This window comes from Myiozetetes cayanensis, unplaced genomic scaffold (assembly GCF_022539395.1).
Source record: "Myiozetetes cayanensis isolate MyiCay16 unplaced genomic scaffold, myiCay2020 scf14, whole genome shotgun sequence".
Taxonomy (NCBI): Eukaryota; Metazoa; Chordata; class Aves; order Passeriformes; family Tyrannidae; genus Myiozetetes; species Myiozetetes cayanensis.
Window position 1 is genome coordinate 6,554,051 of NW_026087048.1, and position 25,913 is coordinate 6,579,963.

A 25,913-nucleotide genomic window follows, 5' to 3' on the forward strand; every position below is an offset into this window, starting at 1 on the left:
TGGTTTCTGTCCCTTTGCTCCCATGACTTGGGCGTGGTGCCCCAGGGAGTGTGGGCGAAGACGTGCAGTGACACAGGCTTGATCTGCCCAAATGCTGAGGCAGGTTCTGACCACAGTGTTTCTAAACCTCTTCAGTGGATACCTCACCAAAGTGCACAGGCTAACGGTGGTAACACAAAGGGTTCCTCACTTGAGAAGTGAAATTAGGAATGCAGCATGAAATTTTAGGGAGCAGGGTTGTAGGAATCCAAAGGGAAGAGCACCCTGGAAATGAGTGCATTAAACTAGTACCCTAAAGTTTTACCATGAAAATAGCTACAGAGCACTGCTGAACAGGATGTCTGTTTATTCATGATCACCACCACCAAGCAGGTATAGATGTATACATATTAGAAATGAACTTTGATTTAATTGAATACATTCAATTCACAAGGATTAAGCAGAAATAATTTCATTTTCAAGGCTGGATATTTAGGAAGTGGTGTATGTCCAACCACTTAGCGAGAGAGAACCCAAACTTCAGAACTCTAATGTGGATCTGGCCTTCCTTGGGGAATTTAGATCTAGGACTAGGTCTGAGACCAGTTTCTATTTTTAATTACTTCTACCAAATTAAAAATTACTCCCACAATGCAGACAAAATCCCCCTGTGTAAATCAGCAGCAGCAGGACTCTATAAAGCTCATCCAGACATGGGCCTTGTGCTGACCTCTGCACAGAGTAAGCCTCTGTTGCTGGGTCATCTCCACAGGAATGAATTTTATCCAGAAAGCACAGCAGAATAGGTTCAGATTAATATTCTATGCTAGGCTTTTAATATTGGGTAGCTTAAAGGTCAAGTAAATAGTCTAAAAATATCTGAACATTACTGCCATGAAGAAGTTACAGCTTTGCCTCTTTGGCGTTTATCTTGTAACACACAGTTTTTACCTTTTGTTATCATATTCTGAGTTACTGAGCTTCACCACTGCTGAGTTGATTCCTTGCTGTTCAATAATGGCTCCATAAAAATTTACTAAGTTATCCAAAACTGTTTCATTTGACATTTAGGCAATTTGAGTATTGTTTTTAATGTTCAGGCAAGCCATTCTTAAGAAGTGAGCAATGCCCTTGCACATTAATTCAGCACTGAATCAATTAACTAGCAATGCATGCAGTTTCGTATCAATATCTCATCTATTTTCAGTTAATTAGGCAACATGATTAGGATCATATGTGTTGAATTAACAGGTCAGTGCATCATTTCACTACAAGTGCATCTAGGGGATAACTTGATCTGAAAGCCCTATGAAAAGAACAACAATTTACCCTTCTCATACCTAAATTCCCAGTTTTGAATGTGATCAGCCCAAAGTTTTATGGAAAGAGTTCAATTTTGAGTTCTAAGTAGAATCTGTGCTTTGAAAGGTAAATTTTTAATTGAGGCATACACGTTTTATAAAATGGTCCAAACAACCATTTGCACAAAAACTGCACAACAAAATGACAGAGAAAATTCTTCCTTTCTTACTCCATATTAGTCAGTTCATACTTGTCACGCACTTCGTTTTCTCCTCCTGACTGAGGATCTGAGTGATGCATTTCAATAAAAATAATATAGGTCATTGCTCCAACTACACCTCCCAGCAGAGGTGCAACTATAGGGACCCACCACCAATTATTACCAGCCCTGTAAGAGAAAAAAGAACATTAATTACTGTTATTTGCTACTCCAGAGAACACCTTACTGTACATTTGCCAGTGAACAGATACAGTGGTGTGACACTCACCACAGCATAGAACTTTCCATTTTGTCTCACATTTTCTGTAAATGGATAACACCCCTGTTTGCCCTGCCCAGGCTGTGACTGGAATGCTAAGTTGGTCAGGTTGCACCTTAGAAAATAAGGCATTTTTACTGCATATCTGTTTAGGGACAGAGGATAATTTCTCTGTTGTGGAAAGTGGGCTTCACTGACTTACAATGAAATGAACAGGGACATATTTATTGCCCAGCAGTTTTGACTGGTGCTGTCACCAGATGCTTGTAAATAGGTTGTCAGGAGTAATCAAGGCAAATGAATGTTACAAAAATAGGTTATCTCATCCACAGGGAAAGTTGCAGGTTCATGCTGGTAATGGTATATATGGTGCGTCTCTTGATATGTGTAATAGATCATACTTGCTTTTGATTATATTTTCCTTAAGGACTGTAATAGAACACAGAGACTGTAAAGTGGATTATCTTTGACTGGAGTGGTCCAGATTTAAATTTCATGATGTAGTATCTTATCTCTGTGTTTAAAATGTAATATCTTTTGGTAAGAGGTAAATAGGCATTCAGAGGTTTTATACACCTAAAAATCTTGCTTAGAATTTCTGTATTCACTAAGAAAATCTGGCAAGTTGGCTCCACTGAAATGTTTACATTCACTTTGCAAAATTACTAGGCTTTAATTTAAAATATGTAGAATTATGAAGACTTTTAAAGTAAGGAGTCCACCATTGAACTGTATCAAACTATAACAACTTCTTATGCTTGAAAATAGGGCTGGTAGAATTGCTCTCCCTTTCCTGGACGTCCACATTCAGACAGTAAATAACAGAGTACTGGGTTCAGAGCACAGACTCTAAAATATACTGATGCATTAAGGTGTTTTGATTGGATAACATGCTGTATTAATTGAATATATGAGTCTCCAGTGAAAATCCAGCTACCTCAATTTCATGCATATTGAAAATGGAGATTTTTTTTCCCCCCCAGAAATACAAAGGGACAAATTAATCTACGAGAAGAACTTTACAGAAAGCTGCAGGGGAAATTTTAAACTATAAGGATAATTATTCACTACTCAGTTGTGTAGATTTATGCAGAAGTGAACTTGTGGTTCAGTCAAAATGCAAGAATAGATCTGGGCAAATATCAGTGTCCTATTGATGATGATATTATTATTCCTTGTTCAGAAATGCCTTGGATATGTATGTTTTACTTTTGGAGTTATTTATATTTTGCCCTGAGGATATAAGACAACTCCTGATATTGTTCTATTGCCTTTATAAATCTGTTTGTTGTTGAATCACGAATGTCTGTTAAGCCCTTGAATTTCTGGAACAAGCATGGACTAAGGCTTTATTGACTTAATCAGCACATCAAAATCTACATCAAGTAGTTGCACGTATTCTTCTGTGTGAAGTGTGTGTACATGGGCATGGAAAAAAGGTGTTTCTTGGCAGGTTTCTCTCTTGGCTTGTTCCACGAACTGGCATGTGCCTCATCAGCTTCCACATGACCTTCTCCAAATCATGGCCTGTATTCACAGCAGCTGCTGTCAACTCTGCTTTAGACACCCTCTGCTAAGGTTCTGAGCATAAAACCTTTATAGAAGGTGCTGCCAAAACTGAAACAAGGTCGGGGCACAGCCACCTTAAAAGTTTCCACGACAATCCTGGTGTTAGCGCAGCAGCAAGAACTCTCTATGACAAGCCCAGATAGCTTCACTGAAGGACCCTTAGTGCCCTGATGCCCTGGCTTTACCCCAGTGCACAGCCTCACTGCCAAGCTGGCAGGAGAGCACCAGCTGTGCCTGAGTGATCCCCCGGTGTTCTTGCTGCTGGGTGGGGTGGGAGGTGCTGAAAGGGGAAGGCAGCACGTGGACCTGTCCAGTGGCACTTTGCCCAACTGTGAAAATTTCCAGGAAATACAGTGTATACGTGGACTGGGAACTTTGGCCTGCTTTAGACTTGCAGATACACTTCTCCCTGGCCCTGCTGCAGGACAGGGAACACCGGGGTAATCCGGGCTGCGGTGCTGCTCTCCAGGAAGAGTGCTCAGCCTTTCTGAGGTGGCTTTGCCACCCGAGCCCCTGCGCAGACAAGAGGTGCGTCTCCTGACTGCACTTTTCCAAAGTGCGGTTCAGTTCAGCCCGGGAGACTCGTCCTCTTTGCTGGCGACCACGAGGTGTCAGCGTTACCGCGCTGAGCCCGTACCGCCGCCGCTCACCGCGGCCAGACCCGCCGCAGGAGAACCCCAAACCAATCGGGGTGGAATACCCCAGTGATACCTTCTAATGCTGACACGAAATACTGCTCTGTACGGCCGTTTCTCTCTCCCTCTCTCGTTGCTGTTTCATGCTCTGCTTGTCAAAATCGAGCCTGGTAATCGTACTTGAAGATCCAGTTGTTTTCTCACTCCAGACAAAACTGTGGTCCCCAAAACTTTTCTTAAGGTTATGAGAATATTAAGCATGTGCTTAAGAAAGACTCCTGGTTGTCGTCATGGATTTAGGACTAATCATTAGAAACGTGAGTTCTCTAAAGTCAGCAGTTGTCCCCGGTGATGGGGACAGTGGACATCTGTTACACCTCCTCCCAACAGGTTGAGCAGCAGTTTGCAAGAGCAGGCTCTCTGCATTTATTGTGTACAAAGTCGTGCTGCACTGACACTACCTTTCCAGCTGGCTTGATTTTTGGGGAAGCTGCTCCCTCGGGTGTCTTTGTGCAAAATGTAGTAACAGCAACATTTAGAAAACCTCTGCTCAACTGCCTCTGAACAACTCCATGGTGCAACAGCAGAGTTCCCCTTCAGCCTACTTGCAGATCTCTGCCTGAATACATGAGAAAGCCAGAATTTACTAGACCTGCAAGCACAAAGAAGGGTAGAGGGAATGAACTAATTGTCTTGATGTTTAGAGCATTTGCTTGAGAACAGTGTAGAAAGTCTTGCTCATGTGTATCTGATCTATTCCGAAGTGAGGCTTTCCTAGTGGTTCCTGGCTGCTCTGTAGACAAAATTTGAACACTCATTGACCTGGGCAGAGAGTGACTCAGTTATCTTGGAAGATGCCTCCTCAATCCAAAGAATGTGCAATGTCTCCTCAGTATTTAGTGCTGCTCACTTTGTGCAGCACTCCCCTCATGTCACTGTGGAGGTTTCCAGATCCTGGCCATGCCTTTTCTAGGGAGCTTAAGCACCTGTGTGCCCTTGTTTTTTAAAAAAGTGCAGTCCAATGGTGCTGCTGGGGAGGAGAAGTTTGGAGGTAACTGAACTAGTGGCCTGACCTCCTGCCAGTGGCTCACCAGATCTGTGTTACATCCCAGCCTTGGCTCTGGCTTAAGCTGTGACCGTGTGCCTGTTTCATCTATGCCATACCTGGCTTTTTTTGTATGAGAAAAGCTTTGCTAGTGCTCTCTTCAAGTAGGCACATGATTTGTCTAGATAGAAATCGTAATAAATGCAGGTTATTTGTGCGTGGTGAAGTAGTTAAAATAAAATCTCTATTAACCAGAGCTCTTTAGTGGCCAACAGTATTTCTGGGGATTCCTCCTCGTAAATAATTGGAAAAACAAACAAAATAAAAATAAACCAAAAGATCTACTTCATGAAGACAAATCACTTTTACTTAAATACCCCAGAGTGCTTCTTGCACTGGATATGTGTAAGCTGTGGATTTGCTGTGAAACTAATCAGCTATGCGTTTGGTCAGCCACGAGCGTACGTGTGTGTGTGTGTGTGTGTGTGTGTCTGTGTGTGTGTGTGTGTCTGTGCGTGTATGTGTCTGTGTGTGTGTCTGTGTGTGTGTGTGTCTGCGTGTGTGTGTGTGTCTGTGCGTGTGTGTGTCTGTGTGTGTGTGTGTGTCTGCGTGTGTGTGTCTGTGTGTGTGTGTCTGTGTGTGTATGTGTGTGTCTGTGTGTCTGTGTGTGTGTATCTGTGTGTGTGTGTGTGTGTCTGTGTGTGTGTCTGTGTGTGTGTGTGTCTGTGTGTGTGTGTGTGTCTGTCTGTGTGTGTGTGTGTGTCTGTGTGTGTGTGTGTGTGTGTCTGTCTGTGTGTGTGTGTGTGTCTGTGTGTGTGTCTGTGTGTCTGTGTGTGTATCTGTGTCTGTGTCTGTATCTGTGTCTCTGTGTGTGTGTGTCTGTGTGTGTGTCTGTGTGTCTGTGTGTGTGTCTGTGTGTCTGTGTCTGTGGGGGTGGGTGTGAGGGTGTGTGCACAGCCACACACAGGGATTTGAGAGCGTGCTCGGAAATGTGGGAACGTGAAGGGAAATTTCTCTCATTCGCTCCTTTGCTCCCAGGCAGGAAGTCAGGCTTTTAGATTGTTGTGTATTTCTGCAATAACTCAGTAGTAGTAATGGGCTAAATCAATTAATACCTCTGTGTTTTTTACAGCATCCAATAAATATTTCCACCTAACTCTCTTTTGATTTCTTTTTTTTTTTTTTCCTGAAAGCTGCAGAACAGAAGAAAGAACTCATATTTTCAGTGAACTCTAAGAATCTCTAATATTTTGGGAGGGTTCTGTTGAAACAATGATTGATATTAGAGATAATGCATGTTTGATTTGCCCTAGAAGCAGGAAATCCTTTTTAAAGCCCAGTTCCTAGAGGATATCTGGCTTAAAGTGCATGAATAGCTGCTTCTGGTATGCAAAGAATTACCTGTATGTATATAAAGTATGGCTTGGTACCATGTTGAATCAGGATCTTACTTTCCTAGAAACAATTTTAGCCAAGAGCATTTTACCTCATATCCAGGCATACTTACGTGAATACTTCCATCCCCCACCCTGCAACGGCTGTGAAGAGCCTTGGGCCCAGATCCCTGGCTGGGTTCATGGCACAGCCACTGTTCATCCCCAAGGAGCACGTAAGAACAATTATAAGAAGTCCTACTGCAATTGGTTCCAGGCCCTTCGGGACGCTGTTATTTTTAGTGTCAAAAATAGCAAATATAGCCAGAAGAAGAACAGCTGTTGACATCACCTGGCCAAGGCAAAGAAAAGAATATTAAGCAAGTATGTACAGATTCTTTCCAACAATGAAAAGAGGGGCTATGGTAGTTCTGTAGATTGGGGTGGCTTAGAGCTGGTATTTAGATTTATCCCGCTATACAGAGTAGAAAAATTTGGAAATCAGTGCCTCTCTGCTTCACAGTAATGAGAAGTTTTGATATCTGTGCTGAAAGACAGAGACAAGAAATGTGCTGAGGACATTTGAAAAAAGTAATCTGCAACAACCTGGTGTGGAAAGAACAGAGGATTAAAAAAGCATCTCCTCTGTGATGTCTGTTTTTCCATATTTTTCCCCTATCAATTTAACAGTTCTGTTTACTCAATTTTTGATAGTTCTGCTATGCCAATGCAATCAGTTACATTGATATAGAAGTATTTTACACGACTGTAGTTCATGCTGATAAATTAGACTAATTATGCACCTTCATATCCAGGTATTGCACACCATCAGAAGAAAAAGTGAAATCTACAGAGTCAAAACTGATCAGCTAAAAATTAGGAATTGCCCAAATTAATGTTGCACATATAAATGTAACATGAACTCTGTATTGCAAATGCTAATTGAGCTGATGAAGGAAATTTTCTTGGAATTGCTTAATGGAAGTGGAGCTCTGCTTAAATCAAATGCTTTGTAAATGTTGATTTTGCTAATAATTAACTTGATGGGAAAACAGAAGCTTCAGCGATGTCAAAACATTCAATTTCTATACTGATTTAAAGGAGTTTAAGTTTGGTTTTTTTAAAAATTATTTCTATTACATCTGTTTTGAGGTTTGTTTTAAAACACTCATGGGTGAAAACATCTTAGGGAAAAATCTGTTGACTGATCAAAGATTAGAACTGTCTTTCTTACAAAACTTCAAAATACTATTTGGGTTTTTTTGAAGCCAGATTGCACAACCTTTTACGTAAGGAATCCTGTGCTCAGGCAATCCCTGGTTTTTCATACCTTGCTTATGCAGTATTTATTTCATGCATGCCTGAAGACGATGGGTAAATTGTTTAGAAGTAGATAAAAGATATGAAACTTCATTTTTTCACTGTTGCATAAGTAGGATTACAGGATAAATAGCAAATACTACAAATCTATCTGCAAACAGAAGGTCAAAGAGGAGGCTTGCGGAAGCAGAAAACTCAGTTGTTCAGGCTGTCTTAAACTGTTGGCTTAAGCTTTACTTAAGGAATAATAGGTCCACAAAATGGGCCGGATTTTGATATAATGGGCATGACTCTGCTGAGGTTTATGGAGAAACACTGATGCTGAGGAAAACCTCTTTCATATATTGCATTGAAAACAGGTAGAGTGTAACAATTAAGATGATGAAAACAACAGTTCAGATGATGTGAAAAGAACAACCTGAAATTATCTTGCTTGTAAAATATTACTGAAAGGTAACCCCTCCAAAACAGCATTGCATTCTCATTGCTTTTTACACGGGGACATATGACTGAAACAGAAAGATTCAGAATGTTCCTTAGATCTATGTATTTTTTTACTGCTTGATTTTACAGATTTTAGTACATTTGACTTGCAGAATTAAGACAGCAAGTGCACTTACCTGATCTGCAAATCCGTTTATGAGGGACAGATATGGAGCTGGGTATGTTGCAAAGATATGTGCTGTTGCATTAGGTCCTGTGACTTCAAGTTTCCCATTGCTGTAATCCATAAAGGCATCTGTAGAAAACAGCCAGTGACTGCCTGCACTTCTCCACAGACCCTGGGTTTTCTAGGATTATATGATAAATCTGTGCACTTCTCAGCTGAAACTGATTTTTAAGGTCCTTTCCAACCCAAACCATTCTGTCATTCTGTGATCACTTTTTCTGGGAGCACAGTCAATGGATTTGGGGTGATGTACTCATCCTACCCTCCTGTCTCATCTCTCCTTCTGTGCCTTGAAGTACTCATTTTAGAAATCACAGCTTCCAGTATGGGGTTGGTTTCCCCCTGCCACTGCTTCAAACCCAGTGCCAAGGAGCATTTTCTGATTCTGAATACAGTTGCATTATTCTGTAAGAGTTGCTACATTTGGCAAGATGCCCCAAGAAGTGCCTAGTGTCCTAACTGGATAGTTGTGCATAACCAGCCACCAGGAATTACTCTATTCCATCTGACACCTGTGCAATTTTAGAAATAAATATTTAGAAATAAGAGGACACTGAGATGAATCACTCAGACAGACATGGAAAAAAAACTCTAATCCATTATTTTATTAGTGAATCCAGCGATAAGATGATACTTGTGAGCAAAGAAACAGCTCCCCATCTCCTGAAGCGAACAGAAAAATCTAATTCTCCTCGCTGCTGTGTTTTTTCTAGCTTTGCCTAAGGCACAACAAGGATGAAGAGAATGTTTGGTTGTTTATTTCGACCAGGCTCTCATTTGTAATGTTGAATTTTTTTTTTGCACTTAACTATTAGGAAAAAATACAAGGGTGAGCTCCCCTGTCTGTTTTACAACTGTTGAGTTTTCACTGGATGTCAATGAGTACAGTACAGAAGAGGTTTGAGATTTAATAATAACAAGAGGAGGGCAAAGTACTTGAGCAGAGGTAGAGACGTGACAAAATCCTGCACTCCTGAACATCAGGAAGATGTCCCCAACCCCAACCCCAGCCCTGTGTTCCCTATTTTGGTTCCCTACCCTTCTGCTGTCCTTTTAGCAGAACAGTGGTTCCACCTCCAAGACCATATGCATCCTGGCCACAGCTGTAATTCTGCCGTCAGATTTGAGGAAAACTCAAATTGAGATGAAAATCCTGTTCTGGAATCCCACAGTTTCCAAATTCTCACACTAACTTTAAAAAAAAAAAAAAAAAAAAAAGCAACTGCCAAACCCAAATCAATTAGGATGGTTCCTAAAGATTTTTCTCCTCGGGATTACTGTGGGTACTGAGCCCTGAGCTGACAAATAATGGGTATTTCCATTTGTATTTTCCCTCTGTTGCACCTTGACCCAGCATTGTTTGCAGACATTATGCCCATGAGAGAGGCTTTGGAGGAGATGGGCTGGGCCAGTAGAAGCAAAGTTTTGGAGTAGGGGATTAAATAAATGATCTGACTGAATGGATTAATCCAGTCAGTCAGTCTGTTACTAAGTTTTTTCTTTTTGTGGCACACTGTGGGAAAAAAAGGTGCCTCAAGGAAAGGGGTAATCTTTTTCCTTTTTCCCTTTCTAATATGTGACCTCTTTATCACTCTACCTGGAGTTCATTGCCTTGGAGAGCCATCTCTCTAGGGTGGTCTGAAGTTTGGTCAGGAGGGACTTGATCTCATATCCTGTACCCTCAATGAATGATGTTGGTGATATTTGCCTACAGGCACTTGTAGCAGGTCTTTAATGTTTCTAATTTGTTTGGAAGATGGATAGCCCTATATCCTGGCTATTAAGTAATTTAAAATCCTTACTGAGAAATACATGATCTCAGAGTATCTGATTTCCCACAAATAATTTTTCTAAATATCAGAACATTTCCTGGGATATTAGTGTTTCAGTACATCTATAGGATACTTGGAATGTTTAAGCCATTGTTCTTCCCTTCAAACTCTTTATGCTTCTCCCTTTCTTCTTTATGATTTTAGCTTCAGTCCTGCCATTAGCCCTGTCTGAATAAGAGTCCTCTTCCTGCTTGACATTCGTTGAGATACTGGGGCCTTAGAGACTGCCTGACCTCCAGTTTGTCCTGTGAACATGTCTAAGGTGTACTCACCATAATAAATCCCAAAGACAGCCGCTGCTCCAACAAATGCTCCCAGGAGTTGTGCTAATATGTAAATTGGTAATTTGGTCCATTTTAATCTTCCAGTCACGCACATAGCTAATGAAACAGCTGGGTTTATGTGACCACCTGAAAAATAAATCACAAAATAAGTCCCGTGGATGAGTCAGATACATGAGAATAGGTGAAGGATTTGTAAAAATGTAGGCACTTTTGAGTACATGCTTTTCTAGATATTATTCTTCACTTAAATATTGACTGCAATTAAACTGAAACAACCTGGATGAAATTAGAGGAGGGAGGGCTAAAGCCGCCAAGCTCCATCTTTGTTCTTGATGTTTGTGGACTGTGGTGTTCATTAGACTGCTGTCCTGCAGCCTGTAATCTATAAATCTTCAGACAACTTTTCTAGAAAAACCCTAAATCTGCCTATCAGTTGTGAGGGGAGGGTACCTCATTCTGAACATATTCTCTCTTCTTGAGGCCTTTGGTTTTGTATTTTTAGGGTAGGATTGGGGTAGCAGAACATTAATTTAGTTTCACAAGAGTGTATTATGATTAAATACCATCACTGGCTTGATCATGCATCTTGAGGCAGATCTGGAGTACCCGGGATTTAAGTCATGGTTATGACCCTGTCTTCAGCCTGTGGTTACTCAGGTACTCAGTGTTCATGAACACAAAATAAAATAACGTTAGGGCTGTCCAGCTTCCTACTGGCTGTTGGTCAGCTCTGTCTCCATGGGATCTGGGGACAGCAGTGCATAGTTCTTCATCACAAGCTTTCATCAAGTCCTTGCGCTCTCCAGGAAGGTCCACGATAAGGACACTGATAAAGTAGCTGTGCTGAAACACAGAGTTCTATTTCCTGTGGAACTGCCTTGCTTTTTATCCAGGAGTAGCTACACCTGAACTCAGACATGAAAAAGATTTAAGTTACAATGGAATTCCTTGTGATAATTTTAGTTTTTAAAATATATTTATTATGTCACATGATATTCACTTCCCTCAAAACTTTTTATCAACATGGGAAAAAAGTGTTGGAAAACTTTATTGTTTACAAATATGTAGTTGCTCCTTAAGAAACACAAATAGGCAAATAACTAAACCGATGACAAAGTACTCCACAGTAAAAATACTGCAAGGACATAGCATTCATTGCTTATCTTCCAGGTAAAGTTCCTTTCAGCCTGGATGGATATCAGAAAAAATGGCTCTTGTCTTTGGTAAAAAAACCTGAAAGAGCATGTCCCTTATCTGTCAAAGGTTAGTGATGGAGAAAGGGACTCTATGTACAGTTTCTGTGTTTGTTTGCACTTCAGTGAGTCATTATCTTATGAAATCCAGGCACCTTTGATACATAATGAACTGACAAACACAGATAACAAGTTGGATAAAACCTTCTTTGTGCCATTTCCAAAACTCTGGCCTAGTAGCACCAGTCTTGAATTAATTTTGAATTCCTCACCGTGTTTCAAATTCTTCAGCACAGAAAAAATAGATAGATGGCACCTTGTTTAACAGCCCTTCATGTGAATTTTGATTAATTGTTGTCTTGTCTTTTGTTCCTTACTCAGGCTGGAATGAATAATTTTTGTTTCTTTCAACACCTAATATTGTTCCCCACCTGTATATAATACAGGGTGATTATGATGGCCAGGACAAGTCATAATAATATTAGCGATGGCAGATTAACATGAAATCTGGAAAGGAAAAGTCTGACACAAGAGAGTTAAAAGATTCTTGGTTCTTGTACCACTGCTAGTGTCCTGATTTAAAAAAAAAAAAAAAAAAAAAAACAAAACCACAAAAAAACCCTCCACTTTGGACAGTGTGTTCTCCATTCTTTCGTAGTTGCAGTGATCACAGTCATGAGTTTGAAATGTCACATTGGAAAAAATAGTGGGAAATTATCTAGATATTGAGAAAAATTAGATGGAGAAAAAGTAAAAAGGGGAATTTTCCTAAGTAAAAAGCTAAAATTGACCAAACATGCAAACTGTACTTTTTGTTACCATGAATTTAGAATTTTGTAAAGAGCTGATGCAAAATATTTTAGCAGTATACTTAAACGTGAGACTTCATGGCCAAAGAGCTACAGAAATTACTAACAAATTTTATATTAGGAACTGGTATTCTGAAGTGTTCACATAGTGATCATATGTTGGATAATCACAGCCTGTTGAAATATGTGTTCCTATTCCTTCACAGAGAAAGTGCACTGTGTGCAGAATCCTTTGTCATGGGAGAAACACAGGAAGCACAATCCCACAACATCTGCAACTGCTCTGCCCTGCTGGGATTGAACTCTAATTTTCTACATAATAATGGAGATGAATATTCCTTAAAGATGCAAATGTAGGACAAGGCTTTACAGGTTTGTTTTCATGCTACTGCATTAGAAGAGTTTACCTGCCTACATGTAAACCAAGAGCTGTAGTTTAACGTTGTTCAGATAAGAAGACTGTGCTGTTGAATTAACTTTGTGTGGTATTAAGGCACAGTTCTGTTTTGTTTCAATGACAGTAACAAGATTGCCTGTTTTGTAGAACTTTGAGCACTTTCTGATGGGAACTTGAAAACCTCGTCATGCCTCTCTAAAAGTATTTGTAAAAGAGAAAAGAAATGTCCCCAGTAATTTCTGCTACAGCAACTGTTTATAATGGCCTAGTTATACCTACAGAAATTTGTCCAGACCAACTTTATCCTCTTTATGAAGGGTAAGAAATGTTTTTATGAGAACTGGAGCACCAGGGCACCATTTTCTTTAAGACGTCAATATAAACTCTGCATACAACATGAAGTATTGTGTATTATAATGCACAACACTGTTTGTTGTTACAGCCCATCATTTTCTATCTTAAAGGGAGAACTTAAATTTTAAAAGCAGTTATGCTAATGTATCTGATATTAGTTTGTCCAAACTCGATGGAAATAGGAGAGGGGGCAGCATCCCATATGGCATGTGTAGACACTTGTTAGTTAGCCCAGCTACAGGCAAAAGAGAGATTTCTGACCGATGCATGTTGAGGAAGAGCAGAAACAAAGGCTCAGTGACAGTACATGGACAGTGTATCACTGAATGTGTTTCTTGTACTGAATCTTTTTGCTGTTTCTGCAATAGCAGGCTTGCTATTGCCTGTCATCGGACATGAGAAGACAAACTGCACTCTGCAAGGTGAACCCTGCTCATCACACCCAGTAGTGGGCCATTCTGCCTTCTAGGTAGTTGGCCACCATTTTATCTGGTGACTGCTGGATTGCTTTTCACACTTAATTCTTCAAACACCGTGCCTGTGCTGTCCAGCATCATTTCCACAGACAGAATTTTCAAAGTAACACCAAGCAGATTTGTGGTTTGCACAGAATACTTTCTGCAAAAGCCAGAGGTCTGCCAAGGCTTGCACACTGTAGTTCAGACCAGAATTTGGTGGAAGATTTCATCAAACACAAAGAATAGGAGGAAACAATATAAAGGATTTACAAGCAAAATGCTGACATGACTCTGCTACAATAGAGCTTACTGTTGCATTGTTTATACCATGGAATGGAAGTACTTTAACAAGGGAGCCTTAAAACTGTAGCAATAAATGCTATATGAGAAAACAAGTCACTTACCAGAAACACCCCCAGTGACATACACTGCTACGGTCACTGCCATTGCAAATCCAATGGACACTGTCATGGGCCCACCGTGGACTCCTCGGCTGAGGACAGCCTGTCCCACACACCCACACCCCAGGGCCTGTGTTTTGAAAGAGAAATGTAAAATCACCAGTGTGTCTGCCAAATGTTATTGGTTAGTTTGCAGCTTCTGCTGCTGTCCTGGGATAGCTGCAAACACTGTTGTATATTGAAGCAGTGCTAGAATTTGAGATTACTGGCATGTGTGCCATTGTTGCCTTTGCTGCAATGCACATTTGCTTTTTATTTTCCCTGGCTCTGTCACAAGAAAGAATGTTTGCTAATGAGGACTTCTCTCCCCACAGAAAACAGTTTTCCAGTACAATGATGGAATACAGATCAGAACTTGGAGCATAAACAAGATCTCACAGCCTCTACACCAAAACTCTGCATCTGAAAGTGAAGAGGGAGTTAATTCTGTAGGGTAAGTTTTCAGTTATAGATTGTTGTTATAAGCAACGAAAAAATTACTATAAAAGTTGTGAAAGATAGTTCAAAAAGCTTTTAATGTTTGTTGCTGAAACTCTGGAATGGGACAACTTTCTGGCGATTACAGTGTATGTTATTGTTATGCTGACTTTGTATCACATATCACAAATCAAAATATTTCACTGGCTCTGCAGCTGAAGTGGGGATATCTGAATAATCCACATTGGAGAATTCTAAGTGAATTTAAACTAGCTTCCATTTTATGTTGGTTCCCCTCAGAATGAAGTTCAGCAACACATTTAAATATTTGCTTAAAAGGACGTTTATTCAGTTCTAAAACATCTGCTTAGCTTCCAGCATATGTTTAGGTCCTATTAAATTTGATAGGAAAGATATTCAAAGATACAAAAGGCCTTTAGTTTGAGATAGACTAGCTGATCCATTTCTGTGTCCTTTAAAATCTGCTTTTTAAATATATGCATAAGTGCTTTGCTGAACAAGGATGGAAGCTGTATGGAAGCTATCAAATGATGTCTATAGTCTGAAAGCTTTTTCTTCTCTGCAGCTGTAACTGATGTGAATCTTACCACTTCTGGGATGTGACTAGATTTATCTTGAGCAAACTTAATTGCTTATTTTCACTTGCAAGGCAGCTGCATTCAGAACCTGTAAAGTAATGGCAAAATCTCTCCTGCCTTAGGAATAGACTGTACCAGAAAGATTTGGTGATTGAGTTTTAATTAGCAAGTCCTACTAGAATGGATGCAATTTAAAACAGGCAAAATCATACTTTTGTTTCCATTATTTCCCCAAGGGGGTTTAGCTAACACCAAAATGTGACAGAAAAGCTCTCAACCTCTTAACCAGCTTAGTAATGCAGACAGCTTTTCTGTTATAAGTGCCCCGAGACTGTGTCATACACCCAGGTGCAGTTCTTGCCTTAAGGTCATAATCATGTTAGCAAACAAAACATGGTCTGGTGCCAAAGTGTGACAGCTCTGGGTTTACGTAAGGGTAGGGTGGTGTTAGATAGCTGCAGTTTATTGGACTGGATAATTGAAAGCTCCAAGACACATCGCAGGCTACAGTCAGACTCTGCAGTGGATGACACACACTTACATTAGGAGTGCTCTCATTGCCCCATCCTATACCCAGCAATGCAAAGGGTAAGCACAGATGCACACACAGATAGCAAACCAGGACAAAACACAATGGAGTTGTTCACAGTTGCAATTACAAGGTTTTTTTAAAACTTCATATGAGACGATTCTATTCATAATACATTTATGTGTTTAATACGGAAAGAAGGGTTATGCTGAAATTCATTAAGTTTGAGATGAGGGCATGAGTCTAGAGGAGCTGGAATTAGACTTCTCAATGGGAGTCATCCAGAATTTCCCCAAGTAAGATTTTACGAAAGACATGGCTCAGATGGGGAGCGAGTTCAGTAGGCTGCTCTGGGCTCCCGTGTACACTGCGGTGGAGGTTACGTTCAGGAAACCAGATTGATCTGCAAGTGTGCTGGAAAAGTTTTGCAAAAAAAATTCTTTTGAGAATATTAATTTGAATATTATTTTGAGAATATTAACCTGGTCTGGTCAAAGAGAACAGGAGTAGAGGAGATGGTTATAGAGAAAAATAAGGGACAGTAACAACATCTGCATATACCAACTACAAATGCTCAAGAGGAGGGAAGGAAATAACAGAGAGAGGCTGTGGTCTCCCTTCCCCGATTACCAGAACTGAAGAGAATCACACAGAAACAGCTGTGTAATCCTCTTGCATAGGAGGTTCTGCTCTGCATGTCGTAGGGAAGCACACAAGTACAGATGCTCCCTCTCTGTGCTCAGCAGCCTCAGGAGGAGACAGACAAGCCAGCTGGGACACAGCTGCACTCAGTGCACCTTGGGACATGACTGCCTGTGCATGTACAGTGAATGAACCACTGCAAGCACAGTCAGTGTGTGCCCATTCAGGGGTGGGAAAACAGGGAACTGAACCTGTAAATCTGAACCATCCTACAGTAATAATTTCTCCATTTGCTCACCTTCTAAGAAGGAGAGAAAAAAGTCTCACGCCTTCTGCAGCTAGGTTGGTACAACTGGAAACTATCACCTAATCATGTAATTAGGTGAGCAGCAATTTAATACCCTGGTGAGTCTTTGCTTGACTGAGTTAAGACCAACTAGATCATCAAGTTGTAACTAAATATTCCAGCATTTTAGGCCAAGCTCAGCCATCATTTGCACCCACAAAACTCATACATTGAACCACACAAAGTTAATGGGAATTTAATTTATAGTAGAATATAACAATGTCTCTTTATCTTATCTTGTAAGTCTTATGTTACCAGGTTTTCCTCTTAGCAGTTGTCTATAGCCTGATCTGCTTAAATTTATTGGAGTAGATTCAGCACTGACTTTTTATGCTCACAAAGTAATTAGATTATTGTCATAAAGAACGTGTTTGGGTGTGGAAGAGCTGTCTGCACCTTCTCTGCCAAAAAAAATTGCTTCATAGACATTAGATCCTTGTCTTTCTTTTAGATAACAAGGCTAATGTTAGGAAAGGAAAACAATTGGCCTCCAATGAGCATAAGGTCCTATTACTCCCTGGAAGCTTTCAGGACTTTCTGTATTCTACTCACCAGACTGAAGATCTGTACAATTTTCAGGATTTTTTCAGATGCTTATAATAGCATTTTTCACTGAAAAGGTAATTTCCTGCAGTATGTGAATCCAGAATTTTAGGGAATCCATTTTTCTACACGGAAAGCTTTAGGTATCTTAAAGCAAAATGCTTATACACAAGAGCTACCTCCTTGTCAGAACCCTAGAGGTCATGTGCATTCATAGCCAGACACTTCACCTGTCCCATTAAAGAAGCAGCCAAGTGTCCTGCTTTTCAGCAGAGTGGAGACAATGACATGGGCGTTGTCACACCTTTTACATCACCAGCACCAAGCTGTGGTGAGTCACATACCTCCAGCAGGGTACCACGGGTGTCCCTGCAGGCAGACTGTGGCCTCAGCGGCTGCACAGCTGATGATGCTGTGCATGAGTATACGTGCTACAAGGAATGCAGAGTCAGCAGTTGCAAAAAATATTAGTTTTTTTAATTATAAATTGCACATTCAGGAAATGCTAGAAAAACAGTTCAGAATTTTCTAGTTTAGTCAGTTTTCAGGACAGAGTCATACTTCAGTAAGAGCTAGTTATGAAGAATCTCCAAGGATCCCTCCACCAAAGGACAACTCTCTGTAAGGCTGCCTTTGTTCAGGTGAGGCAGCAGCCCTGCCCTTTTGCCGTGCCACGCTTCCACCCCTGTTCTCCCACTATTCCTCAGACAGGCATTTCCTGCTAGCCCAGGACTTGTCCTCTCCTGTTTTCCAGACTGGACAGGCCTGCAGCGCTGCTCTGGATTGTGCCAAGTGTGCATTTGTTCGTGCCCAGAGCTGTGCAGGGGACAGACTCTGGGGCAGTGCAGGGTTAGGCTCAGGTTGTCCTTGCAGTGAGTGTCCTGCTATCCTAAAGCTGCCCATTCCAAATCTGGGGGAGCAGAGTGATATTCTTGGATACCTCAGGACATGAGAGGAAGCCCTGGTATTTCACTTCTTAGGGAAATCTCCATGATTTCTTCAAGCAGCCAGACTTAGCACTGCATGTTTAGGCCCTTAAAAGCAGGGATATAGGCTGGAAGAGTCTAAGAATCCTCTGGGATTTGGGAAAAGTAGTTACATTTGCACTTCCCTGTCGGCAGGGATCTCTTAGACCAAAATTACTCGTGAAAACATTACAGGGTTGGACGTGGATGTGCCTTGTGTAGTCCCCTCTGCCCAACACTAATATTTCTATATAGAATTAGTTACTTATAAAAGTAGTAAATAAACCTTTCCAGTTTAAAAGGCTCTGAGTGCTAAATTGATGGTGTCCTCCTAAAGGTCTTTAACTATTTTAGAATACTTTCATTCCCACCCCCTTCATTTACAAAACAAATCTGCTTAAGAATTTATCTATGGCATTTCATAATAAGGTGTTTTATAACACATTAAAAACTCATTCTACACAGAGTCATATTTTTGCTATGTTTCTGTGTTATGTAGGGTCTTAATTTGGGTGTGGCTCCTAAGCATTCTTTCAATAGGGACAGTAATTCTAACAGCAACAAAAGCAGAGATGTTACAGCTTCTAAAAGTCAGGGCATTAGCTCTGCAAGAATTCAAGTTGCAGGAAACTCCTATTGTTTCAGGCAAGAACAATCTTCATCTAGTTTAATGTTTAATATTTTCTATCTTTTGTTAAATCAGACAGTACTTAAGCTTTTAAAAGTGAGATAAAAATACAACTTACCTGTCAAAGTAAGTCTTATATACTTTAAAAGCACGTGGCTCTTATTTTATCATTAATGAAATGTTTTGATGGGGATGGGGAGGACTTCTGTACATTACAATTTAATCAAGCTTAGAGTAATAAAAGATCACTATCTGTTCTCCTGGTGATCTCCTGGGACACAACCAATATCCTCTGGGGTTCAGATGGATTTCCTTTCATTTCTTTTCAGACTTGATACCTAGTAAATAAGGGATGGAAAACCCCCCACCCTTATCATTTAGTTAATTAAATAGTATAGAAATAAGCCTTATAATTATTGACATTTTCAAACCATTTTCTAGTGACAGAAAGCATTACTACTTGGAGACATGAACGTAAATTTAATACATCTTTGGATGAGTTGTGTATATAAAACTTTTAAAACATATAAAGACCAGGTTCAAATTGGTTTGTGGGAAAAAAATACAGTAAAAATCTTGAGGGGCAGACTATGCTGTGTTATATAACCTGATGCTTTCAAATTTTTATTATTGCTTTTGCACATGCAATAGGAGACAAATAAAAGTTTGAAATCACCTGGAGAGACTTCAAAGGTCTGCATTTTATCCTATTTTATTATGATTAATATTGCACTCTTCATCCTGAAATGCTAAATGCTTTTCTTTCCTGAATTATAGAGGGCAACTGGCTTGAATCAGTTTCTCCAGTGAAGATTATTTTTATCTTCTTACTAATTTTTAGAAATTCAGGAGAGAAAGGACCTGAAATGTGATATTCAGACACAAACTTTAAGGGGTGAAAAACTGCCCCTTGCATCAGGGCTAGAAAGGAAAGAGAAGAAAATCTTACTTAGTAGCTTCTTGAGGAGAAAAAGAATCTATTCAGGTGCTGCTTCCCTCCCATATTACAGGTTTATTCTTGAGCTGAGATAGGTTTCTTTGCTTTGCTTCCCACATCAATTGAAAATCTTAAAATCTTCCTAACTCTTAAAATATGTTTAGCCTCTATATCAGCACTCAGGGAATCACAGCATTCAGAAGGAGTGCAAGAGTGTGCATTGCAGATTCTAAGACAGGAGATTTTCTGTGCTCTCCTTGCAGTTTAAGGGTAAATGTACATTTTCTTGTACTCTTTCCTTTGGGTGCAGGAACAGAGTGGCTGATCTTTGCTGTGCTCTCCTGGTTCAAGGTGCATAGTTATGAGGAATTAAAGCCTAAGCTATTTTCTGTTAAAAAGGAAAAAAAAAAAAAGCTGAATGCTTTTAATAGTAAAGAAACCCTTGAGGAGTGGGTCAGAGAAAACCAGACCGTGGACTGGAGAGCTCACTACAACTCACTCTTACCCAGAATGGTTTATTGAACTGTTGAGATCACAAAGATACAAACTCACTACATGGTACAAACTACATTTATTATCTTATATTCAGTTCTCCAACTGTTTGTGACAGTTTTTAAAAAGTTATTACTTTTATTACCTTTTTTTTTATTTGGTGAAACTTTCAAAAAAAACACCCTGTAAATTTGTGTCTGTAAAACGTAAATTTGAGTTTTGCACTCACAGTTGAACGTTGGAAAGATGCAAATATTCTGCGAGACTCAGGGAGAGGGTCTACACTTCAGTCCTACAGATGCAGAGTTTCTGGGAAAAAGTGTATCTACAGAAAAAGGTCTTGGAAAATTAAGTTCAACTTACTGTTAAACAATGAGAGTTATGTGTTGGGGCTGACGTTGCATAAATGATGGTAATTTTCTTTCAAAGCTTTCGTGCAACACAACATCTGAGTCACCTGGAAGTTTGAAATGTCATGTACTGGAAAACTTAAGTTTGGATTGGAAAGAAAAGGTTTCCTGTGACTTTTCGGAATTACTTGCTGTAATAAATATCTTAGGGTAAAAGAACAATTAGGTAACCTTCCTTTCAGTTTTTTCATACTGCTAACTATTCAGCTGAATTAAAGAATGACTTCAGAAACAGGAACGTTGTCTACAAAAAAACATTAAATGATTTTGATAATAGTAACACTATAGAAATAATACCTGTGTGCAAGAACCTCCTTAACCTCAGCACAACTACGGGTCTTCCTTATCACTTTGTCTTCTGTTTGCAATGCTGATTTAATACAGTTGCAAAAAGAGGAAGAGTTTGCTCATCTTCACCAGAAATGTTAGCAAAATTTAGTGCCATCAAAATATACGCAACTATGATATTAGATTTGTAAGTAAGTGACATCTATTATTTATTGATTGTACTATAGTACTGCTGCTAGAGACCCTCATGTATGGATCTCTGACATAAGAGCTGCTTTTCAAAGTGCAAACATTGCTAAGGCCATGGCATCATTATGTAATATTTAAAAAGCTGAGTGACATATCAAAATGTCAATTATAAACACATTTTAATAACCTTTTTTGTCTAGCTTTGACAAACTTAAGCTCACTGTCTAAGAGCTAACAATACAAGATTCTGTTCTGCAGGAAAGTCATTGCTCATGGAAAACAAGGCAACTGTTGGAAGCTACTGATATTTAATTTTATATCTTGAAAGTATGCAGAGCAAATCTTGTTTATACTATAAGAAGAAAGTGCCTCCCTTTCACAAAAATTTAGAACATGGAGTTTAGCTTTGTTTAAAATTTCTGAGAAGTGATTTTGTATTAGATGCTAAACACTTACTTAAGGGGAAAAGGATCAAAAGCTATGTTTGCTTTCATGTAATTACATCATGTAATGAGAATTCTAACACGTGTTTAGAATAAGGGATACATGTTACCACACAGGATTGTAATTAACATGCCCTGGAAAATACAGACACAAAATGAAAGATACAGAAAAGCTATTTAAATTTTAATCTTCTGGACTGAGCAAATCCATCCAGTGTCAATCTTAAAGATTTTTCAGGCAAGACTCAACTCTGCAACAAAACAGGAGTGATAACTTACATAACAAAGTGGACAGAATATGAAAAGAAGACTAATTTGATGCTCAAAAGATAAATAGCCTTCCTTCTCATGAGCTGTGCACACACAGACATTTGCTTCAATGAGAGTTTCAAGAGGCTCCCCATCTCCAGCTGGAGACCGGGCTTATAGGAATATATATATATATATACAGGAATATGTATATTAGGAATATATATACTCCCCACTTGTCTTTATATGCTAAATGGAAGGCTGTGTTCTGTCTCAGCAAGGAAGTGTATGCTGCTCCAAAATCAGGAGATCCTGGCTCCTCTGCAGCTCTTTTCTGGGAAACAGAGTTCAGTAAAATGCTCTTGAGAGTGAAAATGAAATACAAACTCTGTTAGGTGAGCAGTAGCTGTTAAAGGAATCCACATAGCCCATTTGGCATCTCTTTCTGGAACTGTTTCAATTCAGATACACTTAATGGTGTATGTCAGAGTAAATCCCATTTTGAGAGCAATGCAGTCAAGATCTGAAGGGGAAATATGGAGAGAAGCATGATTAAAAGCAGAGAAGCAGATGGATAGGTGAGTTCCAGACAGACTCTCTGAAAAGTCACATAAACCATCTGTCTGATACAGCGTGGTATCTTGGCTGTTTTGTGCTGGCACCCAGATGTTGTCCCCCAGAAGAACTCCCAGGAGCACCCAGAGGAAATGTACTGAACAGGGGACATGATGGAAGCAAAAAGCTCTCCAGAGAACTCTCCCTCAAGGGAGGCCTCGGGGGCAGTCCCAGATACAGAAGGCTGAGGCTGTCTGAGGATGGGAAATGTGGCTCTCAGCCACCATGGTACAAATGCAGGGGTGTTCTCCCACCTCAGGAAACCTCCAGACTCCTCAAGTTCAGTATTCCTCGCTGAACTCTGAGGTTGGAATCAGGTGCTTTGATGAGCTGAGAGAGGGGCTCACAAGGGCTATGTCTGTGTTATCAAGTGCAGTGCAGGCACCTGAGAACCTGACTGTGGGCCTCTCAGGAGGGATTACTTATTAGGAGCATCTCCAGTCTGATCCACTGCACTGAGCATCCACTAATGGTCAGCAGAGTTGCTATGATTCTGGAGTTCACCTTCCACTTTATTTTCACCTGGAAAGAATTCCATCTACGTGCTCTAGGACCACTTTGCTGCAAGGCAAAGTGCAGTGTGTGAGGTAGGGATGACCAGGAGACTGGTCATCCAACTCTGTGCCCAGTGACTTTCTCAAGGCTTGTTGTCTCAAACCTGTACAACACCTCAGGCCACACCCTTCACACCCCAATGTGAAGGCTTGGTTTTTGCCTGGTGAGTGATTTTACTTTCTAGATTTCCTGTTTGCAAAATAATGTTGCAAGGTTGAGTTACCAAAGAGAGTTAGTTTCAGCTCATATTATTATGTGGCCTGTGATGTTGTTCTCCAGAAAAAGTAGAAATAAGTGATCTGGAGGAATGGCATTTCTCCCAGCTAACTCCCAGTGTTGCTGGGTTGATTGCAGGTTTAGGTATGGTCAGTTAGCACAGACTGCCAGACAGAGCCCGTGGGTAGCAGAAAGGCTGTCTCAGCCTTACTCCCTGCCACAGGTGGTCCCCACAGGCTGTAAAACCCACCACAGTGAAACAAAATGGCTTTCAGCAAAGATCTGAAACAACTGTCCTGTAGGGTCTCACTTTCACTTTGTAACAGGATTAAGACACATGCACCATCCTATTACCATCACTTCTTTTGCATACATGGTGTCTGGTTTTTAAGGATTTCTGTCCTCTGGCTTACCAGGGTTCTCCTTTCATCAGCTCCAACTTAAGATAAGTGTTTAATATTTATCTGTACTTAAAGTGAAAGTACTAGATGACTTAAGATGACAGAACTTAAAAGCAAAAGCAATAAACAACAGAAAAAAGTCAGTTTCTTCACAATAAACACTTTGTACTGCTGCTCACTTGTGCAGTTTAAACACAAGTTTATCCAAGCACAGAGAAAGCTGCAGTTTAATCTATGTGAGGCTCTTCTCTGTTTTAAACCAAGGTTAAAACTAGCAAGGGTAAGATAGAAATGAGAAACTGAGATTATCAACAATTTTGTAGCTTTATTTTCTACCACATTCATATGGTGAATATACTAGAAAATGGGATCTGGGTTTGCATTTCCTCCTAGTCTTGTCCAGTAGGACACTAAATAATAGCATTTGCGGTCTAATCTGCACTTTAATACGTTTTCTTCACTTGCTTAATTTCATTAATGGAAAGAGGAGGATGATCTTGTGGCGAGGTCAGAGTACTGGAAGTCAGGTGATGTGGGTTATATTCAGAGTTCTGCCGCAGGCTTCCTGTGCAGGCTGCTGTAATCAGGTTTGCTAATATACAAAATGAAGATAATGACATTTCCCCTCCTTACCAGGGTGTTGTGACACTTAATTCATTAATGTTTGTAAAGTGCCCTGTGCTCCTTGCTTCTAAATGGGCTCCTTACTGTAATAATGTCTTATGGATGGTATTAAATTTCAGAATAATATTATTTTAGTGCCTGCACATTTTAGTTTGCTGAAGTGTAGTAAAAAACATTATTTTATGAGCTACTGGAATTTTTTAGATGACTTACTTGAAATTTAGCTAATACAGTTACATTTATAAAACATACTATGTCTGTATTATGCCTGCTTCTTATTTTTTTGTCCTTTTCGCTGTGATGAAGTATTTAGCAATAAGCAGGACTGCTTTGTTCAGACTAAAAGGAGAAAGAAAGAGTTTGGCATAAATACTCCTGCTGCTTGACTTCTAGCTCTGCTGATGAGCCTGCTCTCTACCCTGGTGAATCACAGACTAAAGTTCTATGTCCCAGTCCAAAATGCACAGAAAAATTGAGAAAGACATGAAGTTAAAAAAAAAAATCTGGGGTTATGAAAATAGGGAATTTTGGTATTTACCTAAATTGTTGCAGTGCTACAGGACCAAGCAACAGTATAATTTATGTAGTACAGTTAAAAACAAAACAAAAAATAGATAACTTAAAAAATCTCCAAAGGTTTGGCAATGCAACTCCAAATAAATTCACTATCAATCACATGGCTAAATTTCTACATTGCACAGCAAAACAGCTCAGCTAAAAGTTTCTTAATGTGCAACACAGTATGTTTGTTAAAGCAGATAGAATTACTGAATAGGAGTGAAAGTAGAATAAACTGCTGAGTTTTTAACAAACAGAAGAATATCAACAACATCCATTGTGTATATCTGGGTTTTTCAGAACGTGCTAATTCACTGAAATTCTGCAGCTCTCTGAAATCTAATGCTGATCAGACAATTGTAATACATAAAGCTATCTGGTTTTTATAGTAAATGATAATTACACCGGGTGAAGAAATGAATTACAAACTTACCGGCAACAGGAGCGATTCATTCGGGGCTGTGAATTGTCAGGAGCCACCAGACTGCTCGTACAGCACAGGGTAAAAGAGAACATGTCCCCTCACAAGCACTGTCCAACATTAGATTAGTAGGAAGAAAGGAAAGCAGCTGACACTTACTATCAATATAAAAGTTCCCAGGAACTCTGAGAGGGCTTCTTTAACCAAGCTGTTCCTCAAGGAAAATTTCTCCTTTAAACTCCTTTTGTTTTTCCGGTTCATTTTGGCTTCCTCTGTTGTTCTGGTGCCCTAGTTACAAACACACACAAAATTTGCTCTGTATTCTCCCCTGCTCCAGCTGAACTTTGACACTTTTACTTAAACATTGAAATATGAGATTTCATCTTGCACAGCCAGTGAAATCATCTGACTGCAGGCATTGACAGAACCAACTCAACATGCCCTAACACTTCATCATGGCTTTGCCATTCTGTGTCTCCTCTGAGTACACTTCTATTTACACTCATTAGATAATACCCATGAGTTCACAATCAGAACTCTTTTCTTACAGAATGGATTAATCATTACCTCTCCTGCTATGTTACTTTTTTTTAAATCCTGGTAAAAATGAATAACATGTTATTTTTATCATCCTGATCAAAAAGAAAGGCAAAAAGATAAACCACAAGTAAGGAACCAAAATAGAG

The 25,913-nt window shown here is 39.8% G+C and overlaps 2 protein-coding genes across 3 annotated transcripts in view; one reads left to right on the plus strand and one right to left on the minus strand.

Annotated features, from left to right (window-relative positions):
* Nucleotides 1-326: 326 nt before the first annotated feature.
* AQP9 (aquaporin 9) lies at nt 327-25,737 on the minus strand. 2 transcript variants are annotated; one of them, XM_050309877.1, is made up of 6 exons: nt 25,387-25,737; nt 14,104-14,230; nt 10,477-10,614; nt 8,323-8,441; nt 6,517-6,734; nt 327-1,669 (listed from the first exon to the last, which is right to left on the minus strand). In XM_050309877.1, exons 1-6 carry the CDS (start codon nt 25,486-25,488, stop codon nt 1,507-1,509), a joined length of 867 nt encoding a protein of 288 aa, XP_050165834.1. In that variant the 5' UTR covers nt 25,489-25,737; the 3' UTR covers nt 327-1,506. The 2 variants fall into 2 exon arrangements, with proteins under 2 accessions (XP_050165834.1, XP_050165835.1); XM_050309878.1 differs by having other exon boundaries at nt 25,240-25,387.
* The window catches only part of ALDH1A2 (aldehyde dehydrogenase 1 family member A2), a 75,991-nt gene continuing 64,455 nt past the window's right edge, over nt 14,378-25,913 (plus strand). Inside the window, exon 1 of the mRNA XM_050309862.1 lies at nt 14,378-14,593. The gene's annotated coding sequence lies outside the window, so the exon portion shown is untranslated. The remainder of the gene's footprint in view (nt 14,594-25,913) is intronic.